Source organism: Dromiciops gliroides, chromosome 3, assembly GCF_019393635.1.
Source record: "Dromiciops gliroides isolate mDroGli1 chromosome 3, mDroGli1.pri, whole genome shotgun sequence".
NCBI lineage: Eukaryota > Metazoa > Chordata > Mammalia > Microbiotheria > Microbiotheriidae > Dromiciops > Dromiciops gliroides.
Window position 1 is genome coordinate 584,358,902 of NC_057863.1, and position 13,846 is coordinate 584,372,747.

A 13,846-nucleotide genomic window follows, 5' to 3' on the forward strand; every position below is an offset into this window, starting at 1 on the left:
CCTATCAATAAATGATCATGTATCTGAAATTCCACCAAAATGGATTTTGTACTTCTGAAGTTCCACAACTCAGTCAATATCATTTATTTATTGACTCCAGAAATATTTGTTGCATAATTTCCTGAGTCTTTACTACGTATTTGGTCTTATGCTGTAGAACAGATACTGAGAGGAATAAAAGATGGTTGTTGAATTAAACTGAATTGGATTGGATGGAATACCTTCAGGGAACTTGCAGTCTAGAGTGAATATTTTTTTTTCTTTTGTCCTTTTTTTTTTTTAGAGTGAAGATTTCTTTCTTTTTTCTTTCTTTCTTTTCTTTTCTTTCTTTTTTTAGAGTGAAGATTTAACGTGTTCTCTAACTGAAAGCTCATATTCACTGGCAGGATCGAACAACTAACAAATGGCTATTCTGCAGCATAGTTGTGTACTAGCAGCTTCTTATAAATTCTTCCTGATTCATAGGTCATTGGGTTGCCTTCGGAGAGAACAAGATGATGACTTTGTCCCTTATTTGCTTTGTCTTAACTCCATAGACAATGGGATTGAGGGCAGGTGGGATGACTATGTAGAGGTTGGCAAACATAATGTGGAAGGTTCGGGGAACATTGTGTCCAAATCGGTGGGCAAGGATGGAGAAGAATGCTGGGGTGTAGAACATAAGGATGACACAGACATGAGAACCACAGGTACCTAGTGCTTTCTGACGAGCATCATGAGATGGGAGGTGGAAGACAGCACGGAGGATAAGTGTGTAAGAGACAACAATCAATAGTACATCTGAAATTACAGTCATAATGGGCACAGCAAAGCCATACCAGATGTTGATGGAGATGTCAGCACAGGAGAGGCGGGCCACACCAATATGTTCACAATATGTGTGTGGGATGATGCGTGTCTGGCAGAAGGGCAGGCGCTTCAACAAGAAAACATCTGGGAGAATGATGCAGAAGCTACGTAAGCAGATACCTACTATGATCTTGATGATTGCTTGAGAAGTCAGGATGGTGGTATATCTCAATGGGGAGCAGATGGCCACATAGCGATCAAATGCCATGGCTAACAAAATGGCTGAGTCTAAAACAAAGCTGTAGTGAAGAAAGAACATCTGGGTGAGGCAGCTAGTGAAGGTGATTTCCCTGGCTCCAAGCCAGAAGATGCTGAGGGTTTTAGGAACACCAGCTGTGGACAGCACCAGGTCAGTGGAAGCCAGCAATGAAAGGAAGAAGAACATAGGCTCATGGAGGCTGCGCTCCATGATGATGAGATATAGCAAGATTGAATTTCCCACTACAGCCACAATGTAGATAGTGCAGAAAGGAATACCAATCCAGATGTGGAACTGCTCCAGCCCTGGGATCCCCACTAGGATGAATATGTCTGGGTTGAAGTTACTCAAGTTGGAGGTGACCATTGTGATCTGGTGTTGGATAGCTCAGAGTCCCTGGAAACAAATGTGATTACCAATCATTAGGACCAACTACATTGTTCTTAACTCCAATTCCTCCAAATTTATCTCCAGATACAAACCAAACAAGGATTGAATCTCCCCCAAATATCTGCTGTACTCTCTTACTGAATATTTTCTCCTTTTACCTTCATTAACATCATACATTCCCAGTTTGTTTTGTCTTAAATAGCACTTCCTCTACTAAATGAGAGAGAGAGGAGGCAGAAGAGATAACGGCAGACTTCCTTTTTTACTTTAATACAAAAGGAAAACTCACTTAATCTCCAAAAGAATTGGAAGGGTTCTCAGAGGTAATTTAAGCCAACCCTACAAAAAGTCTGCTTTAAAGTACTCTTAGTAAGTGGTCATCCAGCCACCACTAGAAGACATCCTGAAATGTGGAACTCACAATTTCCTAAAACAATCCATTCCATTTTTGGATAGCATGAATTATTAGGAGGTTTTATCCATATGTTGATCTTAAATCTACCTCTGTAACTCCCCTCCCTCCCCCAACCTTGTTCTTAGAAGAACAAATTTAATCACTCTTCCTCATGACATTTCTTCGAATGTTTAAACCTATAGCATTTCTCCTAAATCTCTTCACCAGGCTAAATGTCCCTGATGCCTTCAACCAACCTTTAGTCAAGTCAAGTCTACAAGCATTTATTAAACAATTACTATGTGCCAGGCATTGGGAATACAAAGGAAAGCAGAAAACAATTCCTTCTCTCAAGTGGTTCAAAATCTAATGGGACAAACAACATGCAAACAATTATGTACAAACAAGATATATACAGGATAAATTGGAGATTATCAACTGAGGGAAGACACTTAGCAAAACTAAGGGGAAATGGGAAAGGCTGCTTGTAGAAAGTAGAATTTTAGACTCTTTGTCCTACCCTATTCTGTCCATGGCCTATTCCTTGTTAGAGGATAGCTGAGGGTCTGAGTCTTTCTTCTTCTAACAGAGCTTCCCTGTTTTCCTCTTTGTTACCTATTGTTCATGCCACAGATATTTCTCTGGAATGCTGATCTCAAATAGAAACCAAGATCAGCTGACAGAAGTTGAAGGCTAGATCTATCTTCTCTCATTTACCTCTCATCCCCTCAGGACCTTGCCCCAGAACTAGCATGAGCTAGCTCTGCTTATTTACATTAAAAAAAAATTAATCTGAACTTAAAAAATAAAACAAGCATTTCCATAACATAGTAGAGTAGTAAAAAAAAGATCATACATGAAACTGAAAATATATTATATACAACTTGCTATTCCTGTTAAATATATAATACATTTATTCCCCCCCTTTTTCCCTTTTTTCTTCTCTCCTCCCTCCCCCTCCAGCCCCCCCCCCAAATAGCCACCATTAGACACAAATATGTATATACAGGGTGGGCCAGGAGTCACAAAGTGGTTTTATTATTTAGTAACTCTATTTTATGTTCTTAATTTACAATACCATAGCATCATATACCATATATATAGGAAATTAATTTACATTACATGTGAAAAATCAAACCTTGTAAATGGAGTTATTAAAGTATTAAAAAGTTGTTAAAGCATCAGTGTCCTTCATAAATTTTGGCCCACCCTGCATAGTAAAACCATTCTATACATACTTCTATTTATCAATCCTTTTTATGGATGCAGATAGTGTCTTCTTTCATGTGTCCTTTGTAGTTAATTTGGGTATTTATAATAGTCTAAATGAGTTAGTCACTCAAAGATGTTCTTAAAACAACGTTGTTGTTACTCTGCTCTTAGACTTTCCCACTATCTAATAGTGCTTTCCCACCAGGCCCTAAGCCTGATGCATTCCCTCAGAGAATGGGAATGCAGGTGAAGCAGAGAGCTATCCTTTAAGGAGAGGGCAGACACAGGATGGGCTATTTATCCTTCCTTATTCCCTGGGATATGAGAATAAATGTTAGTGCAGAGCCAGCCATGTCCCTTGAGACACCTGGGAGTTTAGGTGACATGAAATCAGAAAAAAATAACCATTTCATCACCTAAAAAGCCAGCATCATTTCCTACATCTATTATGGCTCAAGGGAACCAAAGAGTAGAAATAATTGGGTCCCTTAGAGATATTGGCTGGGCCAGAACCTGTCAGCATCCTGTGGACACAGCTTTAGACATCCCCAAATTGTGGTTGCTTACTAAATACTTTGACTCTTCTCAGACTGCAAGAGTATGTTTAGGCATCAGTGAATATCAGAAACTCTGTCTGTATATATCCAAAAGAGTCATTGATTTAGATCTCAAACTGACATTTTGTACAAAACTCTCATTTTTTAAAAAATAATATTTTATTTTTCCTAATTACGTGTAAAAACTTTTTAACATTCATTTAAAAAATAATAAACCTTTTTATTTAAAGTTTTGAGTTCCAAATTCTATCCCTCCTCCCCTCCATCCTTTCCCCTTCACTGAGGTTGTAAACAATCAGATATGGGTTATACATGTGCAATTATGTAAAACATTATGATATTAGTCATTTTGTATAAGAAAACCTGAATAAAAGAAAAAAATTGAAAGAAAGTGAAAAACAGCATACTTATTCTGTTCTATCAATATCAGTTCTTTCTTTGGAGGTAGATAGTATACTTTATTTTTTTTTAATTTTTATTTATTTATTTTTTTTAAGTGAGGCAATTGGGGTTAAGTGACTTGCCCAGGGTCACACAGCTAGTAAGTGTTAAATGTCTGAGGCTGGATTTGAACTCAGGTACTCCTGACTCCAGGACCGGTGCTCTATCCACTGCTCCATCTAGCTGCCCCGATAGTATACTTTATTATTAGTCTTTTGGGATTAAATTGGATCATTTATAACATTCTTTTTTTTTTTTTTGTGGGGCAATGAGGGTTACGTAACTTGCCCAGAGTCACACAGCTAGTAAGTGTCAAGTGTCTGAGGCCAGATTTGAACTCAGGTCCTCCTGAATCCAGGGCTAGTGTTTTATCCACTGAACCACCTAGCTGCCCCTTTAACATTCATTTAAAAATTTTTTGAGTTCCAAATTCTCTCCCTTCCTCCCACATCCCTCCCTAAGATGGTATGCAATTTGATATAAGTTACACATGTGCAAGCATGCAAAACATATTTCCAAATTATTCACATTGAAAGAAGACAAAGATATAAACCCCCACAAAAAATAAAATGAAAAATGGTATGCATAGAACTGCAATCAAACTCCAAAAGTTCTTTCTCTGGAGGTGGATAGCATTTTTCATCAGGAATACTGTGGAAGTCTTGGATCATTGTATTGCTGAGAAGAGCTATATCATTCACACTTGATCATTATAGAATATTGTTCTTACTGTTCATAGTATTCTGGTTCCAGTTTCCTATACTCTACACAAGTCAAATGTTTTAGAGAGGTTAAGGAAAATTGGATTTAGGAAAGGTGATTGAATTTGTCGATTTAAAGATTTTCAGTGACCTTCTTCAGAGAGAAGTTTCAATTGAGTGATAAAATTGGAAGCCATGTTGTATGTGCATCATAGCTGAAGAATATAGCAGATGACAGCAAAGAAGCCTAGCAGAGAACAGAGTTGCCCAGCAGAGAATAGTGCAATGCCAGCTATGTATTGTGTTCCTTGGCTACATTTGTCTCCTAGGTGTTATGTACCTTTATATATATTTCTTGGCCACATGTGCTCCCTACGTGTGTCTCTTCATTACTAGTATGGTAACCTCTAGGAGAGTGTATTGTTGTGTGTACTGGATATACTTTAATAATTTAAAACTTCAGTAAGACTTTTGGAACACCCTGGAATCTTTCTTGTCACCTATTTTGTTATGTCAAGTTATCAAGCATTTTGATTAAACATCATTTGCTTTGGATTAATGTGTCCTCTAGTAGGCCTATGAAAAGAAAACACATTAATGGAGACACATGGGTTTGCTTACTGACCTATAAGGTGTCTCTAACCTAAGGCAACTTTCTAAATTCTCTTGTGCAAGGTAGTGCTGTAGTTATAATCATATGAATATTCCTATATACAACCAATGTCTATGTTAAATCCAGAGTCGAATAATAAATGATGTTTATCATTTATTGTGTCTGGATTCCAGAAGATTTTCTTTTCTTTCTTTCTTTTTATTTTATTACTATTTTTACAGGGCAATGAGGGTTAAGTGACTTGCCTAGGTCATACTAGCTAGTAAGCTAGTAAGTGTCTGAGGCCGGATTTGAACTCAGGTCCTCCTGAATCCAGGACCAGTGTTTTATCCACTGTGCCACCTAGCTGCTTCCAGAAGATTTTATTTTCAAAGCAGCTCAATGTAATGGGAGATAGTAGCCTTAGGAAGTTTCAGCAAGAAAAATGCAGAGATAACATTCTCCAACATTCCCTCACTGCACCATATCTCCAATCCTATATAATAGTTATCTTCTAGAATGAATATCTGCAAATGTTTAAAATCCATATTCCTGTTGGACATTAAAAGGAGGTGGACTCCTCTCACAGGATCTTTAGCTTTACATCTGGAAAGCCAAAATCACTTTAGAGACCACATAGTTTATCTCCCTTATTTTACTGATGAATGAATTGAGGTCATGAGAAATTAGTTCATATAGGTAATACATAGAGTAGACATTCAAGACCAAGGTCTCAGAGTCCAAATCCTATATACTTTGAGAATGAGATGCAATGAAAAATGTTATTCTTCTTAACTGTCAGTAAAAGTGATCAAGTACAAAACCCAGTTCTAACTTACAACTAACTAACTTTGTAAATTTCTCTTCATAGGGAAGTTTCCCCTGTAGCAAGTGGCCACAGAGAGAAACTACTAAGTAGAGAATAAAGTAGTGAGATCCAAAGTCAGAAAACTGAAGTTTAAATCAAGACTATCAAGATCAGTTCATGACAGATCAAGCTTGATTCCTCTTCTGACATGGTTACTAGAATAACAGAACAGGAGAACACTGCAGATATATTTACTAAGATTTCAGCCAAGCATTTTCACATTGTCTTTCATGCCATCTTTATAAATAAGATGGAGAGGTCTGGTCAGTACAACGGACTAATTGAATTTCTGGATCCAAAGAGTAAGTCATTCAAGGGGCTATGTCAACATTAAGCAGGTCTCTAGTGGAGTGACCCAGGACTTGTGAGCAGCCCTGTGTTGTTTAAATATATATATATATATTTAAAATCAGTGACTTAGATGAGGCTATTATAGATGCATCATTATGCAAAATTTCAAATGAAACAAAGCTGGGAGTGATAGCTAGCATATCAGGGAGAATCAGAAGCCCAAAAATATGTTAACAAGCTAGAAGATTGAGCCAAATTAAATGTTAATGAATTTGATAAGATCAAATGTAAAGTCACATATTTGGATTACAAATCATTTCACAGGGGGCAGCTAGGTGGCTCAGTGGATAGAGCATTGTCCCTGGATTCAGAAGGACCTGAGTTCAAATCCATCCTCAGACATTTGACACTTACTAGCTGTGTGACCTTAGGCAAGTGACTTAACCTCAATTGCCTCACCAAAAAAAAAATCATTTCACAAGTACAATACAGGGGATACATAACTAGAAAACATGATTTTTTCTGTTTAGAATTTTATTTTCCAAATTACATGTAAAAACAAATTTTGACATCAAATTTTTAAAACTTTGTGTTCCAACTTCCTTTCCTCCCTCCCTTCCCACCCCACCCCCCCAAACTCAAGCAATTCAATATAAGTTATACATGAGTAGTCATGGAAAACATCTCCATATTAGCTAGGTTGTGAGAGAAAACAGATAAAAACAAAACTTCAGATTAACGAACTCACAAAAAAATTATGCTTCAATCTGTTTGCAGATACTATCGGTTCTTTCTTTGTAGATGGATTGCAATTTTCATAAGTCCTTCAGGGTTATATTGGATCATTGCCTTGCTGAAAATAACCACATGCTTGCCAGCAGATCATCTTACACTATTGCTGTTATTTTATATACAGTACATTCCACTCTGCTTCAGTTCATATAGGTCTTTCCAGGTTTTTTAAATAGCATCCTGTTCATCATAACTTTTATATAGTGCCTTAAACTTGACAATGAATTTTCTTCACAACAGCCCAGCAAAGTAGCTACCATATGTTTTGCAATTATAATCAATCGTCATAACTGTTTACCTCCATCCTATTCCCTTCGCACGATATTTACTCTATTTTCTATCTTCTTTTACCCCATTCCTCCTCAAAAGTGTTTGCTTCAGGGCAACTAGATGGTGCAGTGGTTAAAGCACTGGCCCTGGATTCAGGAGTACCTGAGTTCAAATCCAGCTTCAGACACTTGACACTTACTAGCTGTATGACCCTGGGCAAGTCACTTAACCCCCATTGTACCGCCAAAAAAAAAAAAGTGTTTGCTTCTGACTGCCCCCCTCCCCTGCTCTGCCCTCCCTTCTTTCACCCTTTCCTCCTTATCCTCATCCCCTCCTACTTTACTGTAGGGACAGATTACTCCTCCCAATTAGGGGTATATGTTATTCCCTCCTTGAGCCAACTTTGATGAGATTGAGGTCTTTGAGCTAATTCTGTGTTCCAAATTTTCTTTCTCCCTCCCTCCTCAACCCTCCCTATGAAATCAAGCAATTCAACATAAGTCATACATGCACAGTTATGCAGAACATCTTCATCTTCCTCGAAAGTGTCTTGCTTTTTACTGTTCCTTCCCTCAATCTGCCCTTCCTTCCTTCTCCTCTTCTCTGCCCCCCTTATCTCCTTCCCCTCCTACTTTCCCTCAGGGCAAAATATATTCATATACCCACTTGAGTATGTATGTTATTCCCTCTTTGATCCAATTCTGATAATAATAAGGTTCACTCACTTCCCCACTTCTTCCTCTCCCCTCCATAAGCTTTTTCTTGTTTCCTTTATGTGAGCTACTTTTCCCTAGTCTACATCTCCCTTTCCCTTTCTTCCACTGCATTCCTCTTACCCCTTAACTTTATTTTAAAGATCTCATCATGGGTTAGCTAAGTGGCATAGTGGACAAAGCACCATCCCTGGACCCAGGAGTCCTAGGGGTCAAATCCAGCCCCACACATAAGCCACCCTACCCTGCCTGCCCCACAAAACAAGGATAAACAAAAAATAAATGCTTTACAGATATCATCCCTTCATATTCAGTTCAGACCTGTGTCCTCTAAGTGTATTCCTTTCAGCTGCCCTACTGCTGAGAAAGTTCTTATGAGTTAGAAGTATTATCTTCCCATGTAGGAATGTAAACAGATTAATCTTTTAATATCCCTCATGATTTCTTTTTCCTGTTTACCTTTTTATGCTTCTCTAGGGTCTTGTATTTGAAAGTCAAATTTTCTGTTCAGTTCAGGTGTTTTCATCATAAATGCCTGAAAGTCTTCTTTTTCATTGAAGTCCCATTTTTTCCTCTGAAAGATTATACTCAGTTTTGCTGGGTAGGTGATTCTTGGCTGTAGTCCCAGTTCCTTTGCCCTGCAGAATATCATATTCCATGCCCTCCAGTCCTTTAATATAGATGCTGCTAGATCTTGTGTTATCCTTATTATAGCTCCACAGTATTTGAATTCCTTTTTTCTAGCTGCTTGCAATATTTTCTCCTTGACCTGGGAACTCTGGAGTTTTCCTTTTGGGATCTCTTTCAAGAGGTGATCAGTGGATTCTTTCAATTTCTATTTTAGCTTCCGTTTCTAGACTATCAGGGCAGTTTTCCCTGACAATTTCTTGGAAGATGCTGTCTAATCTCTCATTTTAGTCATGGTTTTCAGGTAGTCCAACGATTTTCAAATGATCTCTCCTAGATCTATTTTCCAGGTCAGCTATTTTTCCAAGGATATATTTCATATTGCCTTCTTTTTTTTCATTCATTTGGATTTGCTTTATTGTGTCTTGGTTTCTCATAAAGTCACTAGCTTCCATTTGTTCAATCCTAATTCTTAGGCCATTATTTTCTTGAGAGAGCTCTTGTAGCTCCTTTCCTATTTGGCTTTTCAAATTGTTGATTTTTTTCGAATGACTTTCCTGCATTGTCCTCATTTCTCTTTCCATTCTTTCTTCCATCTCTCTAAATCTTCCATCTATCTCTCCTACTTTCTCTTCAAAGTCCCTTTTGAGTGCTTCCATGGCCTGAGACCAATTCATATTTTCCTTGGAAGCTTTGTATGTAGGGGCCCTGAGCTTGTTATCCTCTTCTGAGGGTGTACTTCGATCTTCCTTGTTGCTGAAGAAACTTTCTATAATTCTCAACTTTTTTTCCTTGCTCATCTTGCTGTCTTTTACTTGACTTTTAACTCCCTCTTACAGTGGGGCCCTTCTGCCAAGGTATACAGTCCCAAGGTTCAGAGGGTCCCAGGTGTTTCAGTTTTTAGGGAGGGCAGGTTTTTCTCTTGCCTGGCTTATTCTCTGGTCCGAAGATAACCTCAAGGTAACTTGCTAATTAACCAGCCAGCAAAACTTTTCCCCTTCCCCACCTGGGCCTCCTGCTGCTCAAGATTTCTTCCTGATTCTCTGCTGGTGTGGGATAGCTGAATTCCTCCTTAAGTCATGCAGACACCCCTGTATTCCCCCCTACTCTTTCCCCCACCCCCACCCCCAGCAGTTCAGCCCTCTCACCTGACCATCAGCTTAGTTCCAGGAGATGCTAGTGATGCAGTTGATTCAGAGGTTTGTGGGTATGTTTCTCTGGTGCAGCCTGCCTAGGGACCATGTCAGTGCAATCATGGGGTTGGATTCTTCTTGCAGCCCAACACAACCCCTTCTAAGCTGTCTTTAGCTGGAAAATAATCTCAGCCCATCTTCCTGCTCCAGAGGTTGGTTTATTACTGGTTTTTGGGGGGTAATTGTGTCAGGAGCTCTGTGTGTTGAATGTCTTTTCTAGAAAACATGATTCTAAACTGATAGCTGTCTCTCTTCATATTTCTCAGATGGCGTAATGGTGAGTTAGGGGGATGTCTTCTCTAAGCATGGGAAGACTTCCCCCAATGGAATCAGTGGATGACAACATTTTTCCCCAACTTCCTGGAAGGTGACCTAAGTAAGTGCTGTGGAATGTTTAGAGCTTGGCCAGACATCAAAGATGCTAAGGTCATATACTGCATCCCAGGTCATTAACCACTTGTCCTGACTTTTGTCTTGCCACTGGACTCCAGGAGAGTGTGGCTGATGACTTTCTGCAGCTCTGCCTCACTTAAATCCAATTCACATGCAAGACATCATCCCATAATATCATTATTCCTCTTCAAAATGAAGGAAAAATATATTTTTGTTATTGTAGTGAGAGAATTATGCAAAATGTTTACTTTGTTATAATGTCTAGATAAATGAATTAGGTTCTCTTGCAGCACATATATTTTTATTGAGTCAAGAGCATTAACCAAATTTCCTCTGGGAGTCCAGTTCTAAAAATTTTGCTATTGAAGAGAAAAGAGAAGAAACATCCAGGCCTTCAGTGAATACCCATCTCTCTGGAGCTGAAAGGGACCTTTAAAGACATCAAGTGCAGTGCCCTTCATTTTAAGGAGAGGAAAGGAAAGCACAGCAAGATTAGGTGGCTAGCCTAGAGACACACAGTTAATAAGTAAATTCATCTTCCTCATTCCAAGTCTATTGATCTCTCCATGCTGTTACCAATTCTGTGCCCCTGGGTAAATCACAACCTCTCTGTGCCTTAGTTTCCTCATTTGCAAAATGAGGGAGCTAAACTTGATGACCTCAAAGATCCCTTTTAGGATACATCTATAACTTTGAAATCATACATTCTGTTCATATTCCTGTTCTTATTGCTTTTGGAGCTTCCTAAAATATTACTTTGATACCACATTATGATATGGAGGTTACCTATGGATCATGAAGTTTCTTTTCAGAAGTGCACATCTTCTGGGAGCTCATACCAAGTGAAAAAGGCTTCCAGTATGGGCCTGATGATGGATTGTGCATCTGCTATCTGAGGGTCAACCTATCTTATTTCAGAGAGGCTTATCACCAGGTTGATCAAAGGATGATGAATCTTTCAGCCACAGCCACTGTTAAAGAATATCTACTAAGTTACTGAGAACTTGTGACCTATCAGAGTGGAAAAAGTAATCATAGTAATGAAATTATACATTTTTGAAAAACAGAAGCATGTCTTCTATATTTACCAGTCATAAACTGAATCTTTGGCTCTGATATATGGATACTATCAGCTTCCCCCAACCTTTACTCTGTCCCCATTTCCATATTATTTGGTACCCTTTATAGAGAACAAGAGGAAGACCTTGTCCCTTATCTGTTTCGTTTTCACTCCATAAACAATTGGGTTGAGGGCAGGTGGGATGACAACATAGAGGTTGGCCAACATAATATGGAAGGTGAGAGGTACATTGTGCCCAAAACGATGGGCAAGGATGGAGAAGAAGGCTGGTATGTAAAACATGAGGATAACACAGACGTGGGAGCCACAGGTGCCTAGAGCCTTTTCACGAGCGTCATGAGATGGGAGACGAAAGATAACTTTGAGAATGAGTATGTAGGAGATGGCAATAAGGACCACATCTGAAATCACAGTCATCATGGGCACAGAGAAACCATACCAGATATTAATGGAGATGTCAGCACAGGAAAGCCGGGCCACACCAATGTGCTCACAGTATGTGTGGTGAATAATGCGTGTCCGGCAGAAAGGTAGCCGCTTTACAAGAAAAACACATGGGAACAAAACACAGAAACTCCTAAAGGACATTCCCACCATCATCTTGACAATGACCTGAGGGGTCAGAATAGTTGTATATCTTAATGGGGAACAGATGGCCACATAGCGGTCAAATGCCATTGCCAACAAGATGGCTGAGTCCAGGACAAAGCTATAGTGGAGGAAAAACAACTGAGTGAGGCAGCTGGAGAAGGCAATTTCCTGGGGGCCAAGCCAGAATATACTGAGAGCTTTGGGGACACATGAGGTGGAAAAGAAAAGGTCAGTGACTGCTAACATAGCAAGAAAGTAGAACATGGGTGCATGCAGACTACGCTCCACAGCGATGAGGTACAGCAGGATGGAGTTACCTGCAATAGCCACAAAGTAGATAGTAGAGAATGGGATACTTATCCAGATGTGGAATTCTTCCATCCCTGGAATGCCCATCAAGGTGAAGGAGGCTGGATTGAAGCTGCTCATGTTGAATGGGGTCATTGTTATCTGGGATCAAATGTCTCTTGAGTGCTAAGGAGAAATTAGTGACTGATAATTAGCATGTACTAAGCCACTTGTATCTAAGCATCCTCCATGGCTATTCCCCTTACTGAAGATGCCCTTCCTTGTTAATTATATCTATCCCGCCTGCCAAATCAGTCAGTACTTCCCTGAATAAAGTCTTTTGACTGACTCTAAGAAATCCAACTACAGGGTCTCTCCTTGGCATTCACCTTGATTTTACAGACCTAAGCTCTTGGAAAATATCTTGTGATAGATAAGACCAAATTAATATTCAATGTCCTTATGCTTCCTTCATTCTGTGTAGATAAAGCTCCTCTTTTCAAGATTACTTTGTATTATTACTCATAACATCACATCAGAGATGGGAGGAACTTAATAATAATTTGGCTGATACATTGGATTCAGAATAGATATGTAGGTAGTATCATAGAATCTTAGATTGAGAACTGAAAGAAACTTGAGACATCATCTCCTTCATTTTATAGAAGAGAAAACTGAAGCATTGAGAAAGTGAAATGACTTGCCTAATGTCACACAGATGATATAAGGTAGGGCTGAAGTTTGAACTAAGATAGTCTGAAAGAAAGGATTTAATTGGAACTGAGAAGTCATAATTATTTGTAAAGCTGGAAAAAGCTAGATTCCATAATTGTGCTGTATAGAGCTACATACAGACCCTTAAAATATTAAATTATTCCCTCTGGACCATTAGCCACAAGTTTAGTCTTTTGCATAACACCATTAAGTTGTTCCAGTCTTTATACTGGCCCTGGGCCTATATCACTCACCCTTTTATAGAGAACAAAAATAATTTCTTGTCACCTGTTTTGTGTTTATTCCATAGACTATGGGGTTGAAAGTTGGTGGTATGAACATGTAGAAGTGGGCAAATATAATGAGGAAAGATATATATATAATATATATAGCCAAGCCATAATTTGTAGAACTCTATATAGTTTTAGCCTGAGAGTTCTCATAATTATATATACCAGAGATTTAAGACCCATGTTGTACTCTCTAGTTTATTCCCACTATGTATTATTTGTACATCTTTGATGGATTACTTAATGGGGGGGGTTGTTTATGACCCACCAAGGAAGAGAACTATGGGAGAGACCAAATGGTGTGATATGAAGAAGAAATCACCATTTATTCCTTGGGTGATAGTATCAAAAATGATCCAGTACTCTTTTTTTTTACACTGTCTGTAGTTTTGTTCATCAG

General features: G+C 38.8%; 1 protein-coding gene across 2 annotated transcripts; it reads right to left on the minus strand.

The window, feature by feature from the left end:
* Positions 1-466: 466 nt before the first annotated feature.
* Positions 467-12,557, minus strand: LOC122746632 (olfactory receptor 52H1-like). Of its 2 annotated transcripts, none has more exons than XM_043992423.1 (2): positions 12,472-12,557; positions 467-1,444 (listed from the first exon to the last, which is right to left on the minus strand). In XM_043992423.1, the coding sequence occupies exon 2, from the start codon at positions 1,412-1,414 to the stop codon at positions 467-469; it is 948 nt and encodes a 315-aa protein (XP_043848358.1). In that variant the 5' UTR covers positions 1,415-1,444; positions 12,472-12,557. The 2 variants fall into 2 exon arrangements, with proteins under 2 accessions (XP_043848358.1, XP_043848357.1); XM_043992422.1 differs by lacking the exon at positions 12,472-12,557 and adding an exon at positions 2,585-2,609 and having other exon boundaries at positions 467-1,434.
* Positions 12,558-13,846: the final 1,289 nt, after the last annotated feature.

Excerpts from the sequence above, each read along its gene's own strand:
- LOC122746632 (XM_043992423.1), bottom strand. The coding sequence starts at position 1,414 with ATGGTCACCTCCAACTTGAGTAACTTCAACCCAGACATATTCATCCTA.